Source organism: Hyperolius riggenbachi, chromosome 3 (assembly GCF_040937935.1).
Source record: "Hyperolius riggenbachi isolate aHypRig1 chromosome 3, aHypRig1.pri, whole genome shotgun sequence".
NCBI classification, from domain to species: Eukaryota; Metazoa; Chordata; class Amphibia; order Anura; family Hyperoliidae; genus Hyperolius; species Hyperolius riggenbachi.
Genome location: NC_090648.1, coordinates 36,440,667 through 36,467,498, shown reverse-complemented (window position 1 = coordinate 36,467,498; position 26,832 = coordinate 36,440,667). Strand labels below are relative to the sequence as shown.

General features: G+C 44.4%; 1 protein-coding gene across 1 annotated transcript; it reads left to right on the top strand.

Annotated features, from left to right (window-relative positions):
• The first annotated feature begins 1,749 nt into the window (after positions 1-1,749).
• Positions 1,750-25,950, top strand: LOC137562026 (extracellular calcium-sensing receptor-like). The gene is made up of 7 exons (XM_068273369.1): positions 1,750-1,970; positions 10,730-11,021; positions 17,100-17,921; positions 20,530-20,700; positions 24,230-24,273; positions 24,412-24,563; positions 25,046-25,950. Exons 1-7 carry the CDS (start codon positions 1,750-1,752, stop codon positions 25,948-25,950), a joined length of 2,607 nt encoding a protein of 868 aa, XP_068129470.1.
• The last annotated feature ends 882 nt before the right edge of the window (positions 25,951-26,832 follow it).

Below are 26,832 nucleotides of genomic sequence, written 5' to 3'. Positions count from 1 at the left end.
AAACACGCAGCAAGCACTTTGCTTGCTGCGTGTCCTACCCGATCGCCGCCGAACTGCCGCTACCCCATGCGAAAGAGGGCCCCCCCACAGACCCCGTGCGCAGCCTGGCCAATCGCCGCCAGGCTGCGCTTTGGGGTGGATCAGGAGTCCCTGTGACATCACGACGTCGATGACATTGATGATGTCATTCTGTTCATCGCCACGGCAATGAGGAAAGCCCTCAAGGAAATCCAGTTCAGAACGGGATTTCCTGACGGGCATAGGCGCCGGTGGCGATCAGAGGGGTGGGAGGGATACGGCGGGGGGGGTATCATGTAGCTAGCGCTAGGCTAGCTACATGATTAAAAGAAAAATAGGTATAAAAAACCATGCGCAGCCATCAGGCTGCGCATAATCAAAACGCCCAGCATGTTAAAATATTTATTTGATCAGCACTGTTGGAAAATTCTGATCATTTATTTTTAATTGAATGGTTTAGGAATGATTTTTGATTTCTTGATTTATAGAGTTTTTGATTTTTTTTCATAGTTTTTTTTTTCAAAATTGGTACATTTTTAACATAGTCAGTCACATGACTATGTACTTTGTAAAGTGCAGAAGATGCAGAAGATGTCAGCTGTGCTATACAGATACACAGGCCCATATGCAATTAACTTTTTCTCACAGGAGATCATTTTCATAATCTCTTTATCATTTTACAATTGCAAAAGTACCTAAAAGTGAGTGAATAAGTACTATCAAAATGTATTTTTAGTATTTTCTTGCTTGCTGGTGGTTTAAAAGGTATTTGATGACAAGGGCCCATCTGCAATTATGCTAGGAGATCATTTTCATCTTGTCTTTAAAATCATTTTTTTAGCATTCTACAATTGAAATAAATACCCCAAACTTGGTGAAAAATTACTATCAAAATTGTTTTGAGCATTTTCTAGCTTGCTGGAGGTGTAAAGAGCATTTTATGATACGAGTTTTCACCTAGGTGATATTTTTAAACTTGTCAATAAAATGCTTTTTAAGCCACCAGAAAGCGAGAAAATACTCAAAATAATTTTAAAATTACTTTTTCACCTACTTTGTGGTACTTTTATAGTTAAAAAATACTGGAAAACTACTTTAAATCGAAGATGAAAAATTATCTCCTAGGAGAAAACTCAGGTGAAAAAGTAAATCGCATATGGCCCATAATGTTGATGATGATGATTAGATATAGTTCTAAACCACTGGCACGCTTCCAAATCTCAGTGTGTCATTCTAAACAGAAATGATCAATGTAATTACATGAGAATCAAGCCCTTTTATGTGTTGTTTCATCTCCACAAATTCTACTATCCTCAATATTTTTAACAACTCATATGCATTTGAAAAAAAAAGCTGATTTTGTGGCTCATGTTATTTTAAATCTAAGTCAATCAAATGTATGTCAAACACTCTGCAATCAAGTCAGAAATGAATACCCAATGCTTAGCCAATTATGTTTATAAAATGACTTTTCTCCCTATACACAGGAGAGGTCACATGTACACATACTCACTTGAGGACATAATTTGCTAGCACTCTAATTACGGTGCAAATCATTGCTCGCTATATATAGAGGAGAATATCGGAATATTATTCATGAGCTAAACTGCTGGATCAAAAACCTAGAATGCCCACAGCCCCGATACTTATTTATTTTAAACTGTAAGTTTCAATACCAGACAATGAAACATTGTCATTCTCTAATGGGAATTTGTATGTTGTTTCTAAACGATGGAAAGTTCAAGTTTTCTCATGAGGATCTTCATCCTTTTTTTCTGCAATATCATCCACACTTTTGTGGGTCAGAGATGTCAGCTGCCGGCCATGTCAGATCTGGAGGGGGTTAAACAGCCAGGAGATCTGATGATGGGAGTTCTGCTTCCAATCCATACCGATAAAGTTTATCAGAAAATTTCTTTCAGTTTCAGACCACCCAGGACCACCTGCACCACGTAAGTTTTTTCACATATACGTATTCATAGCTCCAGTTCAAGCACACATATTAGGCTAGGTTGACACTTGAAGAAAAAATGGGCTGATAAAACAGATCACAATGGATGGACAACAACGAACATGTCCATGCTGTGGATGACATGTCCGATGCAATGGAAACAATGGAGAAATTCATGACATGGACAGTCACAGCGCAGTCGCCCTGCAGTAGGGCCATTTCTAGGTTTTTTTTTTGTCACTCCAGGCAAGAAATCCTGTGTCACAACCCACCCCGCCCACCCAAAAAAATCACAGACACTATAGAAAACATTCCATATGATATAAACCATGTGCCATGTACTACATACTGCTAACATGCACCTCAAATAAAAACAGCAGATATATGGTCATTACAACAAAGAAAAAATGTGTGCATCAACCAAGTAGAACCTGATTAATCAGGCTTTGCAAATTTGGCCTAATTGGCTAATCACCAGACATTGCTCATGCAAATATGCATTTGTTTTCGTAGCATTTGCTTTCGTATGCCAAAATATGCAGGGTCTAAAACGAATACCGCAAAGCGGTTGCCCTGCAGGGATTAGTTCATGCTACATCAGCACTATCCAGGAGCGCCACAGGGAGGCTCCCTAATGCCCCCATACAACCGGGGGGCCGCGGGGGCACCAAGCCCTCTCACTGCCTGGAACCCACACACAGTGGCACCCCGGAGGGGGAGGCTGGGAGTTGCAGGCAACACCCCCCCCCCCCCCCAGCATGGCCAGCACCGGGAAGAGCCGCCCGGACCCACCTCCTAAAATTAAAAACAGGAACTTACCTTAACGTCCATTGCGTTCTGCTGCATGTGCATGACCTGGGCGCAACACATAAGAAAGGAGTGAAGCATGGGCCCCCAAGCTTGTAGGGCTCAGGGGTAGCTCTCATGCAACACTCCAGGGGGGGGGGGGGGGAGGACAGGAACAAACAGCCTGCTCCAGGGCCCTCGCAGATATATGGGCGCCCACACTGCAAATACTGAGATCATGTCCCCACAGAGCAATTTCAGGTATCATGTCCTTCACACTGCAGGATCAGATTATCAAGCAAGACAGAATACTTTTTCACAAACATTATGGGATGTGTATATATATTATGACATTGCAGGGCTGCAGTGGCGTTCTGTCAATTTGGCGCTAGGGGGCGTGGCGCACCGGGTGACAGCCCAGAGTGGGGAATCAAAATGGCCAGCCCAGGCTAGAGACAAGTACATATCAGGGTTGCCAACTGTCCAATGAAACTAAGTTGTCACTAATCGTACTGCCGAAAAGGGTGCCTATTAACACAATCTTGCACACAGCAGTACAGGCAGGATGATCCCCGAGCGGCTAAAAGACAAAAGACGTTACAGGCATCCTCCTCTGTTCCTCCCTCTCTCGTCTCTCTCCCGCCCTCCTCCAATCAGAGTAAGGCTCTTTTGCACAACAGGCAACTCTCCTGCCAATGAAAGAGAGGGAGACAGTGGAGTGATCCCGCCCATTCATCCTCTTACTTTCATCTGCAGCTGCAGGAGAGTGTGAATGCGACGTGCGTGTGAGCTCCGTGGGGGTCCAGTATGGTGCTGTTGCAGTTAATCCTCTATCCTATCTAAATCTCCGGAGCAGGTATCCATCTAACATAGGTTAGAAATAGGAGGGTGCTGCCTGCAGCCTTGACACATACAGCTGGGGGAGGAATGGACCGAGCAGGAGAGGTGGGTGCAAAACTCTGCACTTTATTACTTTGAGTTGGTGAGCACAGAAGAGACAGCAGTGCTGGCTCAGTAACAGGCTGTCAGTATGCTGTGCACTACTTGTCTCCTCTATTTCCAAACTGAAAGAAATTGCAGGGCTCTGACGGCAAATCACTCTCCACAGTCCGTCCCTCCCCCAGCTGGAAGAAGTCCTCTGTTATCTGGGGTCTGTTTCCTGCATGGGGACTGAACTGCCTCTTATCTGATCCCAACACACTAGGGACACATGGACACTCAGCATCCAGCGAGTGAGACTGACTGAGAACTAATCTATAATATCTGGGAAAGAAGGATTATTCCCAGCAAGGCAATGTTTGTGACTACCAGGAAATGGAGTGATAGTGTTGTGTTTTCCATGTGAAACTGAGGCTCAGAAGTGCATCCATCAGCCCTGACGTCAAATCCTGTCACATGGCTAGTGCTAAACTAGTGGGAAGCCACTGGATCCTGCAGAGGCTCTCATCTCCTCCTCCAGACCATGGCTGGCCACTGCTGTCTGGGACCCTCTTGGAGTTTGTGTCCATGCTCCCTGTTGTGCACGTGAACAAGTACAGTCGTGCCTGCGCAGTAAGCCAGAGCCGCTTGTCCACCACTGGCTTAGTGCACTGGCGATACTGTATTTGCGCAGGCACAGTTCCGCCGTCCTCAGCGGAAAGTGTGGATGTGAACTTCAAGAGGGTCCCGGGCAGCTGTGGTGGTCAGGACGAGGACATGGGAAGCCTCTGCAAGAGCCAGTGCTTTCCCTCTTCTTATTTTTTATTCTTCTTTTTTACATCCCAACCTATCTCGGGTACATTTTAAGTAGCAACGATTTACCTTTTTGCTTGGATGCAGCGCTCTTGTAATATTCAGTGACATACAGTAGCATCTTTTTCAAGGGCATATATACCTAATGCCTAGCTAGACCTGCTGGAACACACGGAAGTCCAATTAATTATGCTGCTCCTGATGCAATGTCGCGTCAGTTCCTGTTGAATTTGGGATTGCAGCTTCCTCCTGTGTTGCAGTCTGGGAGGAGCCGGCACACTAAGCCGGAAGCAGTGATGTGGAGTGGATGCCCGCCCGCAGCCTGGCCTGGGATGGTAAAAAGAAAAACTGCAGCAGTGGCACTTGGCCACTTCACGCACTCAGTCTCTTAGCCGTAGCCAGCCACTTGTGTAGGCACGCAATGGAATTTGAGTGACCAGCCGCACCACCAAGTACCACACTGCCACTATTCCACCATTTCCTTCTTCAACATCAAATGCAGGCAGATTGGGCAGGACGAGAGGCAAAAGGGGGACACTTGACCTTACTCAGTTGGCAGTGGCACTATCTGTCTGAGAGTACATAGTCATGTCACTGACCGTCCTCAGAGGAGCTCACAATCTAATCCTGTCATAGTCTGATGTCCTACAATATTATTATGTATTTATATAGCACTGACATCTTCTGCAGCACTTTACAGAGTACATAGTCATGTCACTGACTATCCTCAGAGGAGCTTACATTCTAATCCTACCGTAGTCTTAGTCTAATGGCCTACCATATTATTATGTATTTAGTCATGTCACTGACTGTCCTCAGAGGAGCTCACAATCTAATCCTTACCATAGTCATACGTCCTACCATATTCTTATTATGTATTTATATAGCACTGACATTCTTCAGAAGCACTTTCCAGAGTACATAGTCATGTCACTGACTGTCCCCAGAGGAGCTCACAATCAAATCCTATTATAGTCACATTCTAACATCCTACCATATTATTATGTATTTACAGTATATAGCACTGACATCTTCTGCAGCACTTTCTAGAGTACATAGTCATGTCGCTGGCTGTCCTCAGAGGAGCTCACAATATAATCCTACGATAGTCATAGTCTAATGTCCTACCATATTATTATTATTATTATTATGTATTTATATAGCACCTACATCTGGAGCACTTTTCAGAGTACATAGTCATGTCACTGGCTGTCCTCAGAGGAGCTCACAATAAAATCCTACCATAGTCACATTCTAACGTCCTACCATATTGTTATTATTATTATTATTATTATTATGTATTTATATAGCACTGACATCTTCTGCTGCACTTTACAGAGTATATAGGCATGTCACTATCCTTAGAAGAGCTCACAATTGAATCCTAATGGCCCATACTCACGGGTTGCAAAAGTGGCCTGTCGCCAGCACACGTGAGCGTGTGCGCGACAGGCCAGCGACAGCTCATCGCCAGGTCTTCCTGGCGTTTAAGGGAGCGTATTGCCGAGCACTATAGGGGTGCCGGATGGCTAACATCGGAAATATCTAATGTAGCAAGACATTTCAGACAGGCACATGCTGGTAATATGTCATCGTTTTCATTTCAGGCAGTAGAGCGCATCACGAAACCACCTAGAGGGGGGAACCTACATAAGGCCTTACTTACACGAGAGGCGTTTTGGATCTTTCAGTTAGACACGAGAATGCCGAAGGGTCTCAATTCTAGATGGGATCTTAGTCGTGTCATCTAGTCAACTTGGGATCCTCCCCTCCCATGTCACTTATCGCTTTCCGATTTTGAGTTTATTTGTATCCTCTGCATTCTTTATATCCTTTGCATGTATATATATTTTCTATGTTTATGTGTATAACCTGACATCGACTGTATTTTAACATCTATACAAGTGACTGCGTGTAGTCTGTGTCATACCTTTTTTCTTGATTGTATGAATTGCCATTTTTTTAATCATTGTTTTAAGCATTATGACCTCCCCTCAATAGAGTGGACTTCCTGTGGGCGGTCCCCCAGATTTGATTGGGTGAGGCAAGGGTGTGGTTGTAGGTATTTAAACTCCATGTTTTAATTCAGATTCATGCTATGATTAAGGACCAGAGTGTGTCCGAAACATGTTAGCGAATCTTCAAGCTTTGTACCTGTATTTAATAAAGATTTTGATACATTTGGAGCAATGAGCGGAACTTCACCTTTCTGTGGTCCATTGTCGGGGTATGAGTTGCCTGGTTCCTGCTCTGCTCTCGTCCATCGGGGTTGAGCGGACTCCACTTTCCTTCACACAGTCTTCCACGTACACACGCGGAAGAGGGACCAGCGGCGAGGCGGAAGCTGTTGCCGACGTTCCTCCTCTCCCCGCCGGAAGCTCCGTATACTTCATGGAGGTTGCTGTCGCTAGTCCGCGTACTCACGCGGACTAGCGACAGTTGCGGCGGCGACAGTCGCCAGGCGATTGAAACTTTCAATCGCCTGGCGACATCAGCGACGGGCGACAGTTCGGGGTGCGCGCGCGTGCAATGCCGCATACTCACGGCAACACGCGCGCGCCGCGTGTTGCGGCGACAATTGTAGCCCGTGAGTATGGGCCATAACACTGTCTAGCTGTCACGCTCACTACTCTTTGCCTTTTTTTTCCTTGGGGGGGGGGGTGTCTGTGGATATCCAGCACCGGGTGTTAAATACCCTAGGTACGCCACTGCAGGGCTGACATAGTGAGATGGTGAAATAGTTAGAGATTCATAACCCATTCTGGAGATAAGCACAGTGGTCACTATGTAATTAACTTTTTCTCCTGAGTTTTTACCTAGGAAATATTAAGATAGTGCTAAGAGGTGCCCAATAGTAAAAAGAGCCAAGTCTATATGAAAAGACTCAATAGGGTATCTATATAAAAATATTTTTAGAAACTTCATGAAATAAAGTTTCTAAAAATCTTTTCATATCGATACCCTGGTGAGTCTTTTCATATAGACGTTTAATTCGACTCTTTTTACTATTGGGCACCTCCTAGCACTATCTTATTGTAAAATACCCTACAATTGTAGGGTCTGTGCCACACAATCCTATTGTGAGATCCGATCTTTTTTGGAGCAGCGACCTATCCTCTACACCAAAAAGACCGAGTTTAGACGGTACTTCTCCACATGCCTGTTGGAATTTAAACATGATATGCTTGAATTCGGAGCCCTCGGTTACTTTAGATAACTGGTCTTAGTAAAAGGACTTGCTCTACAGAGTTTAAGGAGGATTTCTCTTAGAGAGAAATAGAGGCATTTCTAAAAGCTCAATGTAGAACATTGTGCTGTGTCTCCCACAAGGCCAGAGCACGGTATCAGCTCAAGATGTACCGACATCCAGGCTGCAGCGAGGTAAACATCAAGTGTTTTCATATTTCCTAAAGGTGAACAATGGCCAGGGAACAGCAAACAATGTTCTCCTAAGAATAAGGGAACAGGTCATTGGAAAATGGAATTTTCCGGTGCATGCACAGTAAAGACTGTGCTGGTCAGTCCATCTCATGCTGCTGGCCGTCTATCACAGGCTGAGTATGAGATCGACAGCGGACTCCACCCACTAAGGGTTGATCCCAGGGTTAACCCTTGACTGGCTGTTTATAAGGAATGGACCATCTTGGGGAGACCACTTCCAGTTTCTTTCTAGTTACCCTTTATTTCGATTCACTTCTTGTAATGTAATTTACTGTATCAGTATGCTGTATATAGCCAAGTGCTGTCTTAGCACAACATAGCATAGATGTTTGTATGATAAAGCCTGGTCAATTCACAAGGAATGGACCAAGAGGATGTAATGCTTAAGATGACTTACTACAGATTGATGGCTTCGCTGAGGTCACGAACATGTAACGGAGATTGCGGATGAACACACCTGTATATCTGTTTTGCCAAATAAACTCCTTAAACTTTGAAGACGTCCAACAGTTCTATCTCCTTTGCTGCTGCTGTGAGGAGCGCCAGGTTATCACAAGTTCTGTGATATGGTGCCGAACAAATGTGTAGTGTTGCTGCCCGTATCAACCATCAAATATTTATTACAATGCCCTTATGAGTGGGTGCATCTGGTGGCAACACACACTTGTGAGTATACAGTATATCTCTATCGCCTTTACTCATCCTATACAACTAAATGATATTACATCAGATCAGGGATGAGCAGAAAATACGCCAGTGCGAAGTTCCGCATCGTAGTTCGCATCTACGCATCGTAGTTCGTAGGTGAAGTTTCAGAACTAAGCTTACGAATTTACGCGTAGCGAAGTACCGCTACGCGTAGCTTACGCCCACTACGTGTAGTTAACATGTCTATTGCGTAGTGAACTACAAATGCGTTACTCGCGTCTAATTTTCCAGCGTGCGACTTTATGCTTACAAATGTATGCATTGGAAAGGGGAATGTACGCATAGAGGAGTTCCTGGTATAAGCATTTAAAGAGAAATTAATGCATACAATTTTCTGCATACGGGCATAAGCATCCGCATACACTACGCTTCGCACTATGCGTAATTGCGTATTTTAACGCGTAGTCTACGAAATGCATACAAAGCGAATATTTGATTTTGAAGCCGTACTTTGGCAAAGTGTAATTGCGTAAAGCTACGTGTAGTTCCAGCGTAGCGAAGTTGGCTGACTTCGACCATCCCTGCACCAGATTGGGCTCCCGGTGTCCCCGTGTCTTTTTCTGTGTTTACCACTGCGACTACTAAGAAATATATTTTTTTTCTATTTAAAATAACTTTTCAGCACTTTTCAACTGAAAAAAGTATAAAGAAGTGGGTGAAAAAGTGCTATCATTTTCTTGCTTGCTGGTGGTTGAAAAAGGTATTTTGTTGACAATTTGAAAAAAAAAATCACCTTGTAGAAAACTAAGGAGAAGAGGTTATTTGCATGTGGGCCAGTGTGTTGGTGGTGTAGGTGAGACAAGGAGAGCGAATTAGAGTGGAGGGAGGAAGGGTGGTAGAGGATCAGAATGTATGACATGCATGAGCAGATAGATATGAGCGGAATAGAGGCATAGCAGATAGCACTGTTGTAGTATAGCGCACACTTCGATGCATTTTTCCTGTACAGAAAAAAAACTGATAGCAGTGAAGCACTGTGTAATTTTCTCTATGAATTACATTAGCATCTGTGAAAAAACTGGTTGTTTTCACACATACAGAAACACATGGTGTGCAGAAAACACATGCAGAAACTCACACAGAAAACTGACAGGCAAAAGTGCTATATAACTGAAAATAATAATATGAGACTCTTATCTTTGCTACTAATGTTCTTTTAATTATCTGTACCACACATACAATTCATTATAGCATACGTTTTTTTCACCTTAGGTTTGCTTTAAATGTCTTAGGTGAGGTTGTATTCCTGCCTGAAGTGAGTTTTCAGCTTGTGGGAAGGAGTCCCAGTAAAGTAGTCGAATTTGAGAGAAGTCTTATAGGAAAATGAGAAGAGGTGACTAGAGGGCAGGAGAATTTTGTGTGTAGAGTTTTCAGGCGGTATCTGGAGACACGTGTAGTAGGGAGGGTTGAGACTGTAGAGTGCTTTGTAGGTGAAGTGACATTTTCGACTCCGCTGCGGAAAAGTACTGATCCTGGGTGATGTAATGTAGCTTTGCAAAGGTAAGTTTTAGTGTGACAAAATAAAAACAAGACAATCCTAACTGCCTCTTAAAGGACACATCTGAGCACTAGAAAAATATAAAAAATCCACTAACCTCGGGCTTCCTCCAGCCCCTGCCAGCTGTCCTGTGCCCTCATGGCAGCTCCACTCACTGCCTGTGGCCCGAGGGGTCTCAGAGTTGCACTGACATCATCCAGATTGTACTGTGCAGGCGCAGTAGTTCTGCGCCTCCGCAGTACTTTCCAGATGGCCAATAAGCCGCATGCTGGAGCGCAGGAGGAGCCGACCCAGAAGCCGACCTGGCAAGGTCAGCATCTGCACTGGAGGGGACTGGGAGCCATAGGAGCTGCAGTGAGGGCACAGGATGGATGCAATGAGCTGGAGGAAGCCCCAGGTAAGTGGATTTTTTATTTTTAAAGTGCTCGGACCTTCCCTTTAAGGCTCAGGATCAATCTGACTAACTATCATGCAGGTTGGAACGTATGTACAAGCCTTTTGAACAACTTTGATGTTTTTGAATGAGGACATGTTGTGCAGTTTGTCATTTAGGTTGCACACTTAGATTTATAAAACTATTGTGTTTTATTTTTAAGATTCAGCTTAGACTATTATCGGATGCTACAGACCCTCTTCTTTGCTGTTGAGGAACTGAACATGGACCCAGACATCCTGCCTAACTTTACTTTAGGGTTTCAGATGTTTGACACTTGCAGTGTTCCTCATTATGAACTACAAGGAGCTTTAGGATTTCTGACCGAGGTCAACCCAGTTGTCCCCAACTATCGATGTCCTTCTAAGTCACCATTCACGGCGGTTATTGCATCTGCTTTGTCTTCAAATTCCATCATCCTGGCTAATGTTTTAGGGGTTTTAAAGTATCCTCAGGTAAGAAAGTGTCTTTTTAATGTTAAAGAGTGAGGGTCAGCCATAATAGCTCAGGAAAAAACAAAAAGACACTTGTATAAGTAGACAAATGCTTGTTCTACTTACTTAACATATGTATTGTACTGTCCACATTTTGATTTCTGTGAATTTTGTATAGTTAATAAAGAGAAAACTGTTCCAGGCATTTTCCATCTGTATTGCCCATGACTGAAGCCAATCCTGATATCATTTCCTCCCGTACTCCTCTGCCTGAAATGGTGAATGCAGAACTACTGCACTGTCATATCTAGTTTGCTTTATAAACACATGTGAGCAGAACACATCATATTTTGGCAGCTTCTGCAGAGGGGTGAGTTGATTTATTTTCTACTAGCTGACCCGTGGCGTAGCATACGCCCCCATAAGAGGGTAGAGGGCAGGAAGGGGGTATTGGGGGCCCCCCTCAACTGGGTCCCCCATGTGCACTCCCCCTCCAGCTTAAGCTCAGCAGAAACCCCCCCCCCCCCTCCCCTGGGTCCCCCATGTGCGCTCCCCCTCCTGCTTAAGCACAGTAGCAGCCGCCACTATTAGTAAGTGGCAGCGGGCGGGGATGACTCACCTCTTCCGTGTTCCATCGTGCGTTCCATTGTCGTCACTTCCTGCAATGCCGCACACTGTATTGGTGTAATTTGCCTTTTTAAAAAGAAGGAAATCTGCAATAATTCAGCTATAAGTGAACATTTGTGGTTACCCACAAAGCACTGCTAAATATGCAAATTGCCCATTTTCCCCTTTGGTAAGCCAAGCAAGCATCCAGAGCCGCTGGTGTATAGCAAGCATATAGCATTAAATTTTACACAGTCATAGCAAACCTACATGTAGACAGCCTGTTTCAGACTTTTGGTCCTCATCAGTACATGGCAAGGATTGATATGGCTGTATGAGATAGGGCTTGGACCAGTACAACAGAGTAACCAAGCAGCTCAGGGTGACCCAAACCACTCGGAATGTTTAGGGGGATAAAAGGGACCAAAAAGCCCTCCTACTAAAAAAAGCAAAGCTTGGTGTAATTGCCTTCCTAAAACAGAAGCAAATCTGCAATAATTCAGCTATAAGTGAACATTTGTGGTTACCCACAATGCACTGCTTCTAAATATGTAATTAATTTCTTTTCACCCTTAATAAGCCAAGCAAGCATCCAGCACCACTGGTGTATAGCAAGCTTATAGCTTTACATTTTTCACAGCCATATCAAACCCACATGTGACAGCCAATTTCAGACATTTGGTCCTCATCAATACATGTCAGGAATTGATACAGCTGTATGAGATAGGGGCTTGGACCAGTACAACAGAGTAACCAAGCAGCTCACGGTGACCCAAACTACTAAGAATGTATTGGAGGATAAAAGAGACCAAAAATCCCTCCTACTAAAAAAAGCAAAGCTTGGTGTAATTTTCCTTCTTAAAACAGAAGCAAATCTGCAATAATTCAGCTATAAGTGAACATTTGTGGTTACCCACAATGCACTGCTACTGAATATGCAAATAATCCCTCTTTGCCCTTGGTTTGATATGACACTACATCTTCTTCTTGCTTGGACCAGCCCCTTCTTCTTGCTTGGTCCAGCCCTGGGGGCAGGGCGCTACTTCTTCTTGCTTGAAGGTTGAGGCACTTACTCTATTATATATATTGATTTCGCTTCTGAAGTGCACACTGAACTGCCCTCAGCGAATCTACAAGGAGCAGGAAATGTGGGAGGAGAAGAAGGTTAAATAAGGCTTTTTCCCTCTCCCCGGCAATGTACCAGAAAGGAGCCATGCTGACTGAGATAAGATTCATTACAGCAGACACATTTATGATTATATTGGAATGTTTGCAATGCAGGGTCAGGCTGTAGACTTACATCATAAACACAGAGAAGTGGGTAATAGTGAGTAATTTGATTTTATGGCTGACAATCCTGCTTTAAAGATACCTCACATTACGGCTTGGCCAGATTCATAACTGACCTATAAGCACAAATCCCAAGACACCAACACAAGGTGACACCTTGGGTAGGGTGCAGACACTTTAGTGGACTACACTGGCTGTTGTAGACTATGACTAAACATAACAATTATTATTTATTGTATTTATAAAGCGCCACCATATTACGCAGCACTGGACAATAAATATATACAATGATACAAGGATGACAGACATTACAAGGTTATACAACATAGAACAAAGTTAAACATGCAAATTGTTCAAAATACATGATCGTGTGATATGGACTGGTTAGGTAGGCCCAGTATTACAAGTACAGGCTGTCATAGGACAGGAGCACACAATCCTGTAGATTACACTAGGGAGTGGAGGACCCTGCCAGAGGCTTACAATCTAAAGGGTGGGGTGGAAACACTAGGTGGGGCTGTGAAATATTCATTAGAGAGTTACTGTGTGGTAGGAGATGGGTAGGCCATCATAAAGAGGTGGGTTTTGAGGGCTTGCTTGAATGTGTTGAAAGTGGGAGCAAGTCTGATGGGTGGTGGGAGGGCATTCCAGAGGGTGGGGGCAGCTCTTGAGAAATCCTGCAGGCGGGCATGGGAGTGTGAAATGCGTGGGGTGGTGAAGCGAAGGTCGTTGGAGGATCGGAGGGGCCGACCTGGTGTATACCTGTGAACAAGCTCCGAGATGTAGGTAGGGCAGGTTTTGTGCACAGATTTATACGCCAGGCATAGACTCTTGAAACTTATCCTGAAACGGATAGGGAGCCAGTACAGGGATTCACAAAGGGGATATGTGGATGCGGAGCGAAGAATGGATGAGTCTTTCAGCCGCGTTCATCACTGATTGAAGGGGGGCAGTGCGTTTCAGGGGGAGGCCAGGAAGGAGGGAGTTACAGTAATCAAGGCGGGAGATGATGAGGGCATGGATGAGCAGCTTGGTCGTGTCCGGGGTTAAGAAGGGGCGGATCTTGGAGATATTACAGAGGTGGAAATTGCAGGCTCTGGTGATGTTTTGGATGTGTGGGATGAAGGAGAGTGCAGGGTCCAAGGTGACACCCAGACCGCGGGCCTGGGAGGTAGGGTGAATGGTTGTGTTGTCGATTGTGAGGTGGAAATCTGGGAGGGGTGCAGCAGCATGGGGTGGAAAGATCAGGAGCTGTGAATCAGTAAAAATCAGTTCTATCATCAGTAGCGATACCCAGCGTGTCATTTGGGTGCTGGAGTTCGCCTTTAGTATTAGCAAACTCCTGGTATTGGCACAGCAGCTGCAGAGTGGTAATAGGTTCTCGGCTATATTATATATTATAGTCAAGAGCCAGGGGCTAGGTCAGGCGCCAGGTTATTGGAGGAGCAATGGAGGGTCGGCAATAAATGCCGCGCTCAGCTATAATACAGCCAAGAAGCAGGGACAATATACTCTGTACAGCACTGCAGAAGATGTCAGCGCTATCTAAATACTAAATCATAATAATTGGTAATTTTACCCTTATTCTACTCATTTATGAGCCAAGTAGAGGTTTGCGTATTAACCCTTCAAGTATCTTCAAAACCATTGGTATTTTTTTTCCTATTAGTTTTACGCTGTGTTTAATGCTTTAGACCAGTGTTGCCCAACACCATCCCATGAGGGCCGTGATCTTCACAAATTTTTGAAACAGCTCAAATGAATTGATGGGACTGAATCAGGAAAAGTGTGGTTCATCAAGTAGAACACATTTTTCCTCATTTCAGTCCATCCTAAACACAGGATGGTGCAAATATAATAGCAGCTATCCCCATTATCATGGTGCCCATTTAATATGTGTACATCTCCAGGATACGTTTTAACTGATCATAGCCATTGATATACAGTGGGTTGCAAAAGTATTCAGCCCCCTTGAAGTTTTCCACATTTTGTCATATTACTGCCACAAACATGAATTAAAGCGGAATATAACCCTGCATTTCAACTTTGCTCTAAAACATTATTTACAGTATATTATATGCAACCAGCATTTTTTTTTTACTAGACCAGCATTGGAAGGGTTACACAGGGCTTTAAAGTTCCTGGAGATTTCTGCAGACGCATCCGAAGCTGAAATAGATACATTTTGTTTACATAAATGTATCTAAGTGTTGAATGTGACTCACTCTCTCTGGAGCTTGGAGGACAGCCAAAGAGTATGTAACATTTATCAATAGAAACATGTAACTAAATAGAATGTATCTATCTGAACTTCTGCATATCTCTCCACGGAACTTTAAACCTCTGTGTTTAACCCTTCCAATGCTGGTCTAGTAAAAAAAAAATGCTTTTTGCATATAATATGCTGTAAATAATATTTTAGAGCAAAGTTGAAATGCAGGGTTATATTCCGCTTTAATTTTATTGGAATTCCACATGAAAGACCAATACAAAGTGGTGTACATGTGAGAAGTGGAACGAATATCATACATGATTCCAAACATTTTTTACAAATAAATAACTGCAAAGTGGTGTGTGCATAATTATTCGGCCCCCTTTGGTCTGAGTGCAGTCAGTTGCCTATAGACATTGCCTGATGAGTGCTAATGACTAAATAGAGTGCACCTGGGTGTAATCTAATGTCAGTACAAATACAGCTGCTCTGTGAGGGCCTCAGAGGTTGTCTAAGAGAATATTGGGAGCAACAACACCGTGAAGTCTAAAGAACACACAAAACAGGTCAGGGATCAAGTTATTGAGAAATTTAAAGCAGGCTTAGGCTACAAAAAGATTTCCAAAGATTTTAACATCCCATGGAGCACTGTTCAAGCGATCATTCAGAAATTGAAGGAGTATGGCACAACTGTAAACCCACCAAGAGAAGGCCGTCCACCTAAACTCACAGGCCGAACAAGGAGAGCGCTGATCAGAAATGCAGTCAAGAGGCCCATGGTGACTCTGGACGAGCTGCAGAGATCTACAGCTCAGGTGGGAGACTCTGTCCATAGGACAACTATAAGTCATGCACTGCACAAAGTTGGCCTTTATGGGAGAGTGGCAAGAAGAAGGGCATTGTTAACAGAAAGCATAAGAAGTCCCGTTTGCAGTTTGCCAAAAGCCATGTGGGGGACACAGCAACCATGTGGAAGAAGGTGTTCTGGTCAGATGAGACCAAAATGGAACTTTTTGGCCAAAATGCAAAACGCTATGTGTGGCGGAAAACTAACACTGCACATCATTCTGAACACACCATCCCCACTGTCAAATATGGTGGTGGCAGCATCATGCTCGGGGGGTGCATCTCTTCAGGAGGGACAGGGAAGCTGGTCAGAGTTGATGGGAAGATGGATGGAGCCAAATACAGAGCAAACTTGGAAGAAAACCTCTTGGAGACTGTAAAACACTTGAGACTGGGGAGGAGGTTCACCTTCCAGCAGGACAACGACCCTAAACATAAAGCCAGGGCAACAATGGAATGATTTAAAACAAAACATGTCCATGTGTTAGAATGGCCCAGTCAAAGTCCAGATCTAAATCCAATCGAGAATCTGTGGCAAGATCTGAAAACTGTTGTTCACAAATGCGGTCCATCTAATCTGACTGAGCTGGAGCTGTTTTGAAAAGAAGAATGGGCAAGGATTTCAGTCTCTAGATGTGCAAAGCTGGTAGAGACATACCCTAAAAGACTGGCAGCTGTAATTGCAGCAAAAGGTGGTTCTACAAAGTGTTGACTCAGGGGGCCGAATAATTATGCACACCCCACTTTGCAGTTTTTTATTTGTAAAAAATGTTTGGAATGATGTATGATTTTCGATCCACTTCTCACATGTACACCACTTTGTATTGGTCTTTCACGTGAAATTCCAATAAAATTGATGAATGTTTGTGGCAGTAATGTGACAAAATGTGGAAAACATCAAGGGGGCCGAATACTTTTACAACCCACTGTATATCCGTACAGTAGCTAGCCTTTTTAGTTTACTAAAGTTCTGTCCATGGAAACTGAGCAATGGGGCAATGACCATTCAGTGGCCCACTCTGAAGACCCCCAGTGCTCCAGGTCGGAGCCATGTGACTGCATTATAATTATTTTACACCTGAAATCATTAGTCAAGGATCTTTAAACTCTTACAAATGAAAGTTCAATATGTATTTATTTTCCAGATTAGCCCTCTCTCGAGTGTATCGCTCCTTAGTGATCGAAGAAAGTTTCCATCTTTCTTCAGGACTTTTGCCAGTGATAAGTTTCAGTCTAAAGGTTTGGCTAAACTTGTTCATCATTTTGAGTGGACCTGGGTTGGTCTACTGGCAGCAGATAATGACTATGGCCAGTTTGGAATTCAACCAATCAAAGAGGAGGTGATAAAAGCAGGAGGATGTGTAGCCTTCACTGAAGCCATTCTACTGAGCCAACCAAACCGTAATGCTCCTCATATAGTTAAGACCATCAAAGAGTCAACAGTGACGGTCATTATTGCCTTTGCTGTTGATATTGATATGGTTCCAATCATGGATGAGATGCTGAAACAAAACATCAGTGGTAAGATTTTTGTAGCGAATGTTGGTTGGTCTGAGAGCACTTTGCTTTCAGTGGAAAAGTACTTTCCAATTCTTTCTGGTATTGTCGGCTTTGGAACTAATAATCCAGTAATTCCTGGCTTTGCTGATTTTCCTTATAGCTCTGAAAATCCATCCAGTTTGGAGCAAGACTGGGCAAAACTCTTTTGGCAAAAGATCTTTAACTGCACCTTTCTGGGTTGGGTAAACAATTCCAGTTCTTTAGAAGCTCCTGCCAGACAATGTAGTGGGAATGAAAGTATGAGTAGCGTGAAGGACAACGCTGTCTACATCTCAAGTTTTAGATATACACATGGTGTTTTTGCTGCAGTCCACATTTTAGGCAGATCTCTGGAAAATATGAGGATAAGTGGAGGACTGTATTCTTTTGCGAACTCTGCAAGGATATGGAAGTTTAAGCCGTGGCAGGTAATAACATTGTTAAATCCATTGAACAATACACTTGTTGAATCCATTATGTTACAGAGTACCAAGCAATTCATGGTGAACCAGAACTCATAGGAGTGTGTAGGGGGCTACAAAGGACCAAAAACCCCTCTTACTAAAATGTTATGCAAAACAAAAGTTTGCCTAACAGAAGGTACATGTTTGCGATTATTCGGATTGGAGTGAGCATATGATGCCTCCCACAATGCATCACTGCTGAGTATGCAAATCATCCTTTGTTGTCCCTGTAAGCTAAACACACCTCCAGAACTGCTGGAATGCAATGATGTGTCAACTTGTTTAATGTACAGAGCCACAGTAATCCAACTTGTATCTATATATATAATAGAGTAAGTGCCTCAACCTTCAAGCAAGAAGAAGAAGTAGCGCCCTGCCCCCAGGGCCGGTCCAAGCAAGAAGAAGGGGCTGGTTCAAGCAAGAAGAAGAAGTAGCGCCCTGCCCCCAGGGCCGGTCCAAGCAAGAAGAAGGGGCTGGTCCAAGCAAGAAGAAGAAGTAGTGTCCTATCAAACCAAGGGCAAAGAGGGATAATTTGCATATTCAGTAGCAGTGCGCTGTGGGTAACCACAAATGTTCACTTATAGCTGAATTATTGCAGATTTTCTTCTGTTTTAAGAAGGCAAATTACACCAAGCTTAGATTTTTTTAGAGTAGACGGTCTTTTTGGTCCCTTTTATCCACCTATACATTCCGAGTGGTTTGGGTCACCCTGAGCTGCTTGGTTACTCTGTTGTACTGGTCCAAGCCTTATCTCATACAGCCATATCAATCCTTGCCATGTACAGATGAGGACCAAAAGTCTGAAACAGGCTGTCTACATGCGGGTTTGGTATGACTGTGTAAAATGTAAAGTTATATGCTTGCTATACACCAGCGGCTCTGGATGCTTGCTTTGCTTACCAAGGGGGAAAAGGGGTAATTTGCATATTTAGTAGCAGTGCATTGTGGGTAACCACAAATGTTCACTTATAGCTGAATTATTGCAGATTTCCTTCTGTTTTAAAAAGGCAAATTACACCAATACAGTGTGCGGCATTGCAGGAAGTGACGACAGTGGAACGCACGATGGAACACGGAAGAGGTGAGTCATCCCCGCCCGCTGCCTCTTACTAATAGTGGCGGCTGCTACTGTGCTTAAGCAGGAGGGGGAGTGCACATGGGGGACCCAGGTAAGGGGGGGGGGGTTCCTGCTGAGCTTAAGCAGGAGGGGGAGTGCACATGGGGGACCCAGGTGAGGGGGGGTTCCTGCTGAGCTTAAGCTGGAAGTAGAGCGCACATGGGGGACCCAGTTGAGGGGGGGTCCAACCCCCCTCCCTGCCGCTGTGCCCAATACCCCCTTCCTGCCCTCTACCCTCTTATGCGGCGTATGCTACGCCGCAAGTTGGCTAGTATAGAATATAGAGCCAAAACAATCCATGCCATGCACTGATAAGGATCTGTATGCATGTTGGATTATTGATTATTATAGATACAGGCTAGAAGGAGAAGGGTAGTCAGGCAGTTTGAGTCAGCACTAGGAAAATCTAGTACCAATTTGTTAAGCAAGGAAAGTCTAAACAGGCCAGGGTCAGGGGTCACAGAAGGTCATAACACAAAGCAGTTCGGTAATCACACACTTAGCAGAAAGCACACAGGTAAAAACACTATCATGGGCAATGGACAAGGGCAGATCTATATCTGGGTAGGGTCCAATCAGGAAGTTCAAGCAGCCCATCGACTGCCAAAGTAACAGAGTGGCCAATTAGTCACTCCCTTGATTATTGAATGTTTCCCATCTGGCTGCTGGCAAAGCCGCAGGAGTTAATGAGACAGGCATGTGGCTGTGCACATCTATCCAGGAGATTATTCCTAGTACCCAACCACACCAGCATGAAGAGGAAGGCAACTGTCCAAGTTGTTTCTCAGAAGGGCTGGCCACAGTGCTGGAACACCAGTTGGGTGCATAAGTATTGCAGACAGAAGAGAGTAAAGTGTACCCAAGGTGCATCTGGGGTCAAAAAACACATACTTACCTAAGAAAAGGGAAGCCTCTGGATCCAGAAGTGGAAGAAGGGTGATGGAAGAGTCTCTTCAATCACCCCTCTTCCACCACCAGGTGGCACTGCACCGGCGCTGCACCGCTGACACTATCTTCTGAGCCTCGATCACATGTAATAACATGTGTTCGGAAGTCAGATGTCGGGAGTGCAACTCCGCGGGTGGATGAAGAGAGGAAGCTGATCCAGCATCCGGAACAGGTAACTATGAAAGCTCCCTGCACCGCTCTTCATAGTCAGCCAGGCTAGGAAGGCACACTTCCCCAGTGGCAGGAAAGATTTGTTTATTTGGATGCTAAAGGGATAATGCTTTCAGGCAGAAAAATAAGAAAAGGAAGGCAGCATAGTTATTGGTATGCTTGGCACTGTCCATAAACATGTCAACTTGGGTACATTTAAAACAAAACAATTTTTCGCAATAGTGGCCCTTTCAGGATCAGTCTTTATATAACCTCCTATATTAAAAACTAGTGATACATTTGTTGATGATAATATGATTTTTATTTATGTTAATGGTGCTGTTATTATTATTACAGTTACTCCCTTATATAAGAGACATCAGAATAAAACTAAGCAGTGGGAGAGAAATGTATTTTGATGAGAACGGAGACATTCCAGCCCTCTACAACATCATCAACTGGCAGAAGAGCTCGGGTGGCACCATGAAGCACATTGAAGTAGGAAGCTATGACAGCTCGGCAGCCTCGGTTGGTCCAGTGTTCACGCTTGGCTCAAGCTTGTTGCACTGGACGATGGGAGATAGACAGGTGGGGCTCCACTTTATCTAATAATTAAAAAATAAACATATATAACTCTAAATGTAATCAGCAGGAGACATTTTGTTAATGGGTGTAACTACAGATCATAAGATCATTCATGCCTGCCCTTCAACTAATCACTGATGCTCCACCACCCCCAACATTTAAATCCAGTCCCCCATGGCAAGGTCATCAGCCTGGGCCCATCTGTTGAGGGTCATAGAACAAGTATGACCACCAGAAGCTATGACTAAGCGCTGATTGTTGCCTGACACACGTCAGCTTTTGTGATGTCCTGTTTTCATGATTAAAAACTTTTATGCACTTTGCAGGTGGGTTGAGTGGTCTTTCCTTGGAATAAGTTTGCTATGAGAAATGGCATTGGCTGCTAGGACCTCTCTCAGCACCTGTTATATAGAGTAGTTGAGCAGTTTAGCTTTTGTAAAAGTATGGCCACCATGTTCTTCTCCCATGACAGTGTGGCCATCCTTCCTGTTTACGAAGGGAGGAACCTTAATCAGAGAGATGGAGGGCTAGTAGCTGGGACCACCACCCCTTTGGCTGGTAGTTACACCTCTGCTTCACTTACCTATTGTAGAAGAATGTTAGTCCTCTACCTTTTGGGTAAGCATGAGGCCAATTTTTTGTGTACTATTATCAAAAGGAGGAATAAAGTCACTACACAACATCTCTGAGCTATGACTCTCCTCCCCTATTTCAGATCCTTATGTATAATCCTACCCTCCATCTGGCATTGGGCTTGCTCCTCCTTCAACACTTTCAAACAAGCCTTCAATCCTCACCTCTTCAAGGCCTACCCCACATCGCTGAGGCCCTAATTATCTCTGCCAAGAACTTCTCGATGCAACCTCTTCTCCTATCGTGTCACCACACACCCTCTCTTTAGATCGTAAGCCTTTGGCTGGGCCCTCCCTCCTTGTGTATTGTACTTGATAGGGCACTCTGCCCACGGGAAAGTGTGAACTAATATTATTGGGCATACTACTCCAGTGTATGATCTGACATTGTCTGTCTTAAAGTGGATCCGAGACCAAGTTAGGATGTCCGCATTTTTGTGCTGGTGGACATATTTTGGGGGCATTAAACCCTTTAAATGCTTTGTTTTGAATATATTTCACAATAAAAACCTTATAAAAATATTAAGCCACGCCCCTGATGCGCATCTAACGCCGCGGCGTTCAGTCCTGGAATGCAAAGGGTCATGGGATCTAATTATAGGCAGGAGGAGGCAGAGGCGGTGATTCAAGTCTGGAGATGCTGAACTCTCGCGATACTAGCGTGAGCAGCAGTCAGTGGTGATTCTAGGAGGAGTGACACCCGGACACAGAGTGTAGCGAGGATGCAGGGAGGGGGGTCCGACCTCACTCCTCCATCACTCACCACGGACCCCCCTCGTGTCAGAGCGCAGCGTGTAGTCTCACTTTGCTCCCATCCCTCCCTCACCATGGCCCCCTTCTTCTGCCTGTGTGTATCAGAGCACAGCGTGTCTCTTACCAGTGCTGCTCCTGGACGTTCCCTGGATGTGTTGAATCCGTGCAGGCAGCTGGCAGCTCTCTGCATGTCTGTGTAAACGCGACATGCAGAGAATAGGAAGTGGTGAGAGCTGCTGGCTGGACGGCGTACCATAATTTCTGCCTGCACGGCTTCAACACAGGGAACGTCCAGGAGCAGCGCTGATAGGAGACGCTGCGCTCTGATGCACTCAGGCAGAGGAGGGGGGCCATGGTGAGGGAGGGATAGGGAGAATTTGTATAGCAAGCAGCCACACTGCCTGGAGCTGGAGGATCGGATGTCAGGTGGTACTTTAGCTGCAGCCCCCGACTATCCCTCCAGCTTTTATTGCTCCCCCATCCAGAATTCTCACAACCCCCTCCCCACCCTGAATGACCCTTTCCTCACCATGCTGCAGCCTGTCACCACTTTTCCACTCTCTCCCATCACCTTCAGAATGTTGCTAGAATTTCTCATCTACTCTCCCCTCCTCTACTACCACCTCACTCTGCCACCCTTTCCTTGCCTGCTGACCCCCTCTCTGCCACCTGTCACCTTTCTGCCATCCTCCCCTCCCTTTGTGGGGCCCTCTCTGCCACTTTCCCCCTCCTGTCACCCCTATACCCCCCTCCTCTCCTGTCTCTTCTTTGCCATTCTCCCCAGCTCACACTGAGCATGCACGGGATTTCAGAGACAAGGGGAGGAGAGGGGCGTGGCGTTATCACAGGTTGAGGTGTGGAGATGCATAGCTAATTACCTGTGTAATGATTGCAAGCCTAACATGGCAGCTCTCATTGTGTCACAGGAAGAAATGTTCATATATTGTTTAAGCTGTATGCAGCTAGATTTACTGTGTAAACCATCTAAATTTTAGATAAGATACAAAGACAAGTTACTTGTTATAGTTCGTTTTTCACCTCGGATCCGCTTTAACTGCTAATTACCTGTATTCAATTGTGTTGTCTGTCACCCCTATGTCCATTGTCTCTAACCTTATTTGTTGTCCAGCACTGTGTAATACTGTATGCTGGTGTTATACATATCCAGGGCCGGCCTTAGGTTTCACTGCGCCCTGAACGAAACCTGATTTACGTGCCCCCCTTCATCCTCTTCTCGTGTGCATATACACACACACATAGGCCCATATGCAATTCACCTTTTCTCCTGAGATATCTCCTAGGACAGTGGTCCCAACCTTTTTTTGAAGTTGTGACACATCACGCCAAATGCTCAGATTTCTGTGACACATCATATATGTATGATAGGAAAAAATACTATTAATAACCACGAACTAGATGGAAAGAGTGCATTATCCTGAATACACATAAAATTGAAGACTAGAAGCATTTAGGAATATTAATAAAAACAATCATTGGGGCATTTAACCCCCTCCCCCAATTTGAAATGATAGCACGGCACTGACAATTTGCACCATGCGATATAGCCGCAGTGCACCCCCTCCCCCCCCAAAAAAATGCCCTTTAGATTCAGTATAGGTAGGTAGCCAGGGATAAGTGCCCAGGGTATAGGATTTCATGTGTAGGTGCCTTCAATATAGGTCGCCAAGCATAGGTGCCCGGGTGCCCCCAGTATAGGAAGTCAGTTGAAGGTCTCCTCCCCCCCCATAGGTAGCCAAGCGTAGGTGCCTCCAGTAAAAGTAGCCATGTGTTGGTGCCCTCCCTCAGTAAGTATAGGTAGCCAGCTATAGGTGCCCCCAGTATAGAAAGTCAGGTGTAGGTGCCCTCAGTATAGGTTGCCAGCTATAGGTGCCCCCTTGGAAGCCGTCGCCCTGAGCTACCGCTCTAGTCACTCAGGTCAAAGGCCGGCTATGTACATATCTAATAAATAATAATTGTAACCCATAGCGTGAATCAAACACCTAGCCGTAAACTTACAGTGGGCTGAAATGAAGCTGAAATGCCAGCCCCCAATTTCCTGTAACTGCCTCACTCTTTATACTCTTCAGCATCCTCAGTGGATCAGGGAATGCTTCCAAGAGCCTGGAGTTCAGTGGGTTTGAAACAGGGGATTGATTTTTTTGTCTATTTAAAGGTTTAATTTAAGTTCAGTCCCACAGTGCTCTTGTTAAATGGTAAGATAAAACTTGGAAATTTTAAATAAAAAAGATGTAATTGTGTTTGCCTGCAGAAGGGTTGATTTCCATTCATCTATGCAGGTTCCTCACTCAGTCTGCAGTAAGAGCTGTCCCTCTGGATTCAGGAAGGCTGTGTTAAAAGGGCAACCAACCTGTTGTTTTGAATGTGTTCAGTGTCAACAAGGAGAGATTTCCAACCATACCAGTAAGTGATACCAGCGATTGCATTTTTTTGAAGGATACCAGAGCTGAAAAAGCAAATCGGGGAAGAGCAGGCAGGTATACGAGGTAGTCCTCATGCCTACTGTTGCCCCCATTCTCCTCTGCCCCCCCCCCACCCCTTAGCTGCACAAATGCCCCTTGCATCCACTTCTTGGTCAGCTGGGCCAAGCATTAGTGCACAGGTGCTGGACCTGCTGCGCGCATCCTTGATTGCGCACCCACGGCCTGGAGAGCTCTGCGCAATCGCCCAATGTAGTGCTCCCCCGTTTTTACTTTGCATTCAGCTCTGCTATCCTTTAACGCAGAGGAAATGTTTGTGCAAACATCTTACAATTTAAATGTTTAATGTTCTGGAATCAACTGCCCACATTATTGCTTCCAATACATATTGATTTTATGTTTACTATAGCTTACTTATATTTTTTTACTTTTACACAATAGTGATATTAATGCATTGCTATCTAGATTCTATGGATTGTATCAAATGTCCCTGGGATCAATGGCCAAATTCACAAAAATCCTACTGCTTACCGAAGATGCTTGAGTTTCTCTCCGTTGAAGAGCCGTTGGGAGTAGCTTTAGCGACTGCCAGCATTTTATCTTCTTTGATTCCTGCTTTTATATGGAAACTTTTTGTATTCTATAAACACACCCCAATAATTAAAGCCAACAATTACATACTAAGTTGTCTTCTTCTGGTCTTGCTGCTTTTGTGTTTTCTTTGTCCTGTTGGGTTCATTGGATACCCCATGGCTGAGAAATGTCTACTACGCCAGGTATTATTTGGCTTATTATTTGCTCTCTGTGTTTCCTGCATCTTGGCCAAAACCATCATGGTGGTGTTGGCTTTCATGGCCACCAAGCCAGGAAGCAACCTGAAGAAATGGACTAAACCTCAAGTGTCCTATATTTTTATTGGTATATGTTTCTTCATACAGTTTATTTTATGTATCTTTTGGCTATCCCTTGCTTCTCCATTCCCACAAAACAACATTCAGACAAAACCTGGACTCATCATTGTTGAGTGTAATGAGGGCTCACTCATTGCCTTCTGGACCATGTTAGGTTACCTTTTTCTTCTGGCCACCATTTGTTTCATTGTGGCCTTTCTGGCTCGAAGACTTCCTGACAGCTTCAATGAAACCCAGTTTATTACTTTCAGCATGTTGGCCTTCCTCAGTGTCTGGATATCTTTTATCCCAGCATACCTCAGTGCTCAAGGCAAATACACTGTGGCCATGGAGATCTTTGCCATTTTGGCCTCCAGTTGGGCTCTGGTCATCTGTATGTTCCTTCCTAAATGTTTCATTATATTGTTTAGACCAGACATGAACTCCAGAGAACATCTCATGGAAAGAACCAAAAACTAATTATGTAATTAATCAAAATAAAATATTATAGTAACAAAATGATGTGGTTTACTACACTACAATTCACAGGTTTATGCACTTCTTACTAAAAATGATGCATTTCAATAACGTTGTTGACCAGCACCAGAGATTTCGAAGTAATCTGTTTATTCACCTTAGGATCTTCACTTGAGAAAGGATGTGATTACTGTCCGAAATGGTGACTGTCCATTGGGAGCTATACCCGATGCCAGGCTCAGATTTACATCACTTGAGCCTATAGGCATAGATGTCCTGACACCCTAGACTTCACCTTCCATGAACCAACAAACCCCCAGCAAACCGCATTGCAAGTGTGCTGGCTGTCCCAGCTGTCCCAGCTGTCACTTCTCCCTTACTTTTCTTGTCCATCATAAGTAGCTACAGGTGTCCCTTAGCATGGGTTCACTGTCCCTGAGTTCACTGAACAATAAAGGTAGTTAGATGCAGTGAGGTGGGTTCACTGAACAATAAAGGTAGTTAGATGCAGTGAGGTGGGTTCACTCAACAATAAAAGTAGTTAGATGCAGTGAGGTGGGTTCACTCAACAATAAAGGTAGTTAGATGCAGTAAGGTGGGTTCACTCAACACAACAGGTAATTATATATGCAGTGAGCTGGGTTCACTCAACAATAAAAGTAGTTAGATGCAGTGAGGTGGGTTCACTGAACAGTAAAGGTAGTTAGATGCAGTGAGGTGGGTTCACTGAACAGTAAAGGTAGTTAGATGCAGTGAGGTGGGTTCACTGAACAGTAAAGGTAGTTAGATGCAGTGAGGTGGGTTCACTCAACACAACAGGTAGTTATATGCAGTGAGCTGGGTTCACTGAACACAACAGGTAGTTAGATGCAGTGACCTGGGTTC

What these genes read in the sequence shown, in the direction of transcription:
- LOC137562026 (XM_068273369.1), top strand. Translation starts at nt 1,750, where the DNA reads ATGGAAAGTTCAAGTTTTCTCATGAGGATCTTCATCCTTTTTTTCTGC. An exon ending in GGAAGTTTAAGCCGTGGCAG is followed by an intron (nt 17,922 to 20,529) that starts GTAATAACATTG and finishes TTATTATTACAG; the next exon opens with TTACTCCCTTATATAAGAGA. An exon ending in AGAGATTTCCAACCATACCA is followed by an intron (nt 24,564 to 25,045) that starts GTAAGTGATACC and finishes ATTGCTATCTAG; the next exon opens with ATTCTATGGATTGTATCAAA.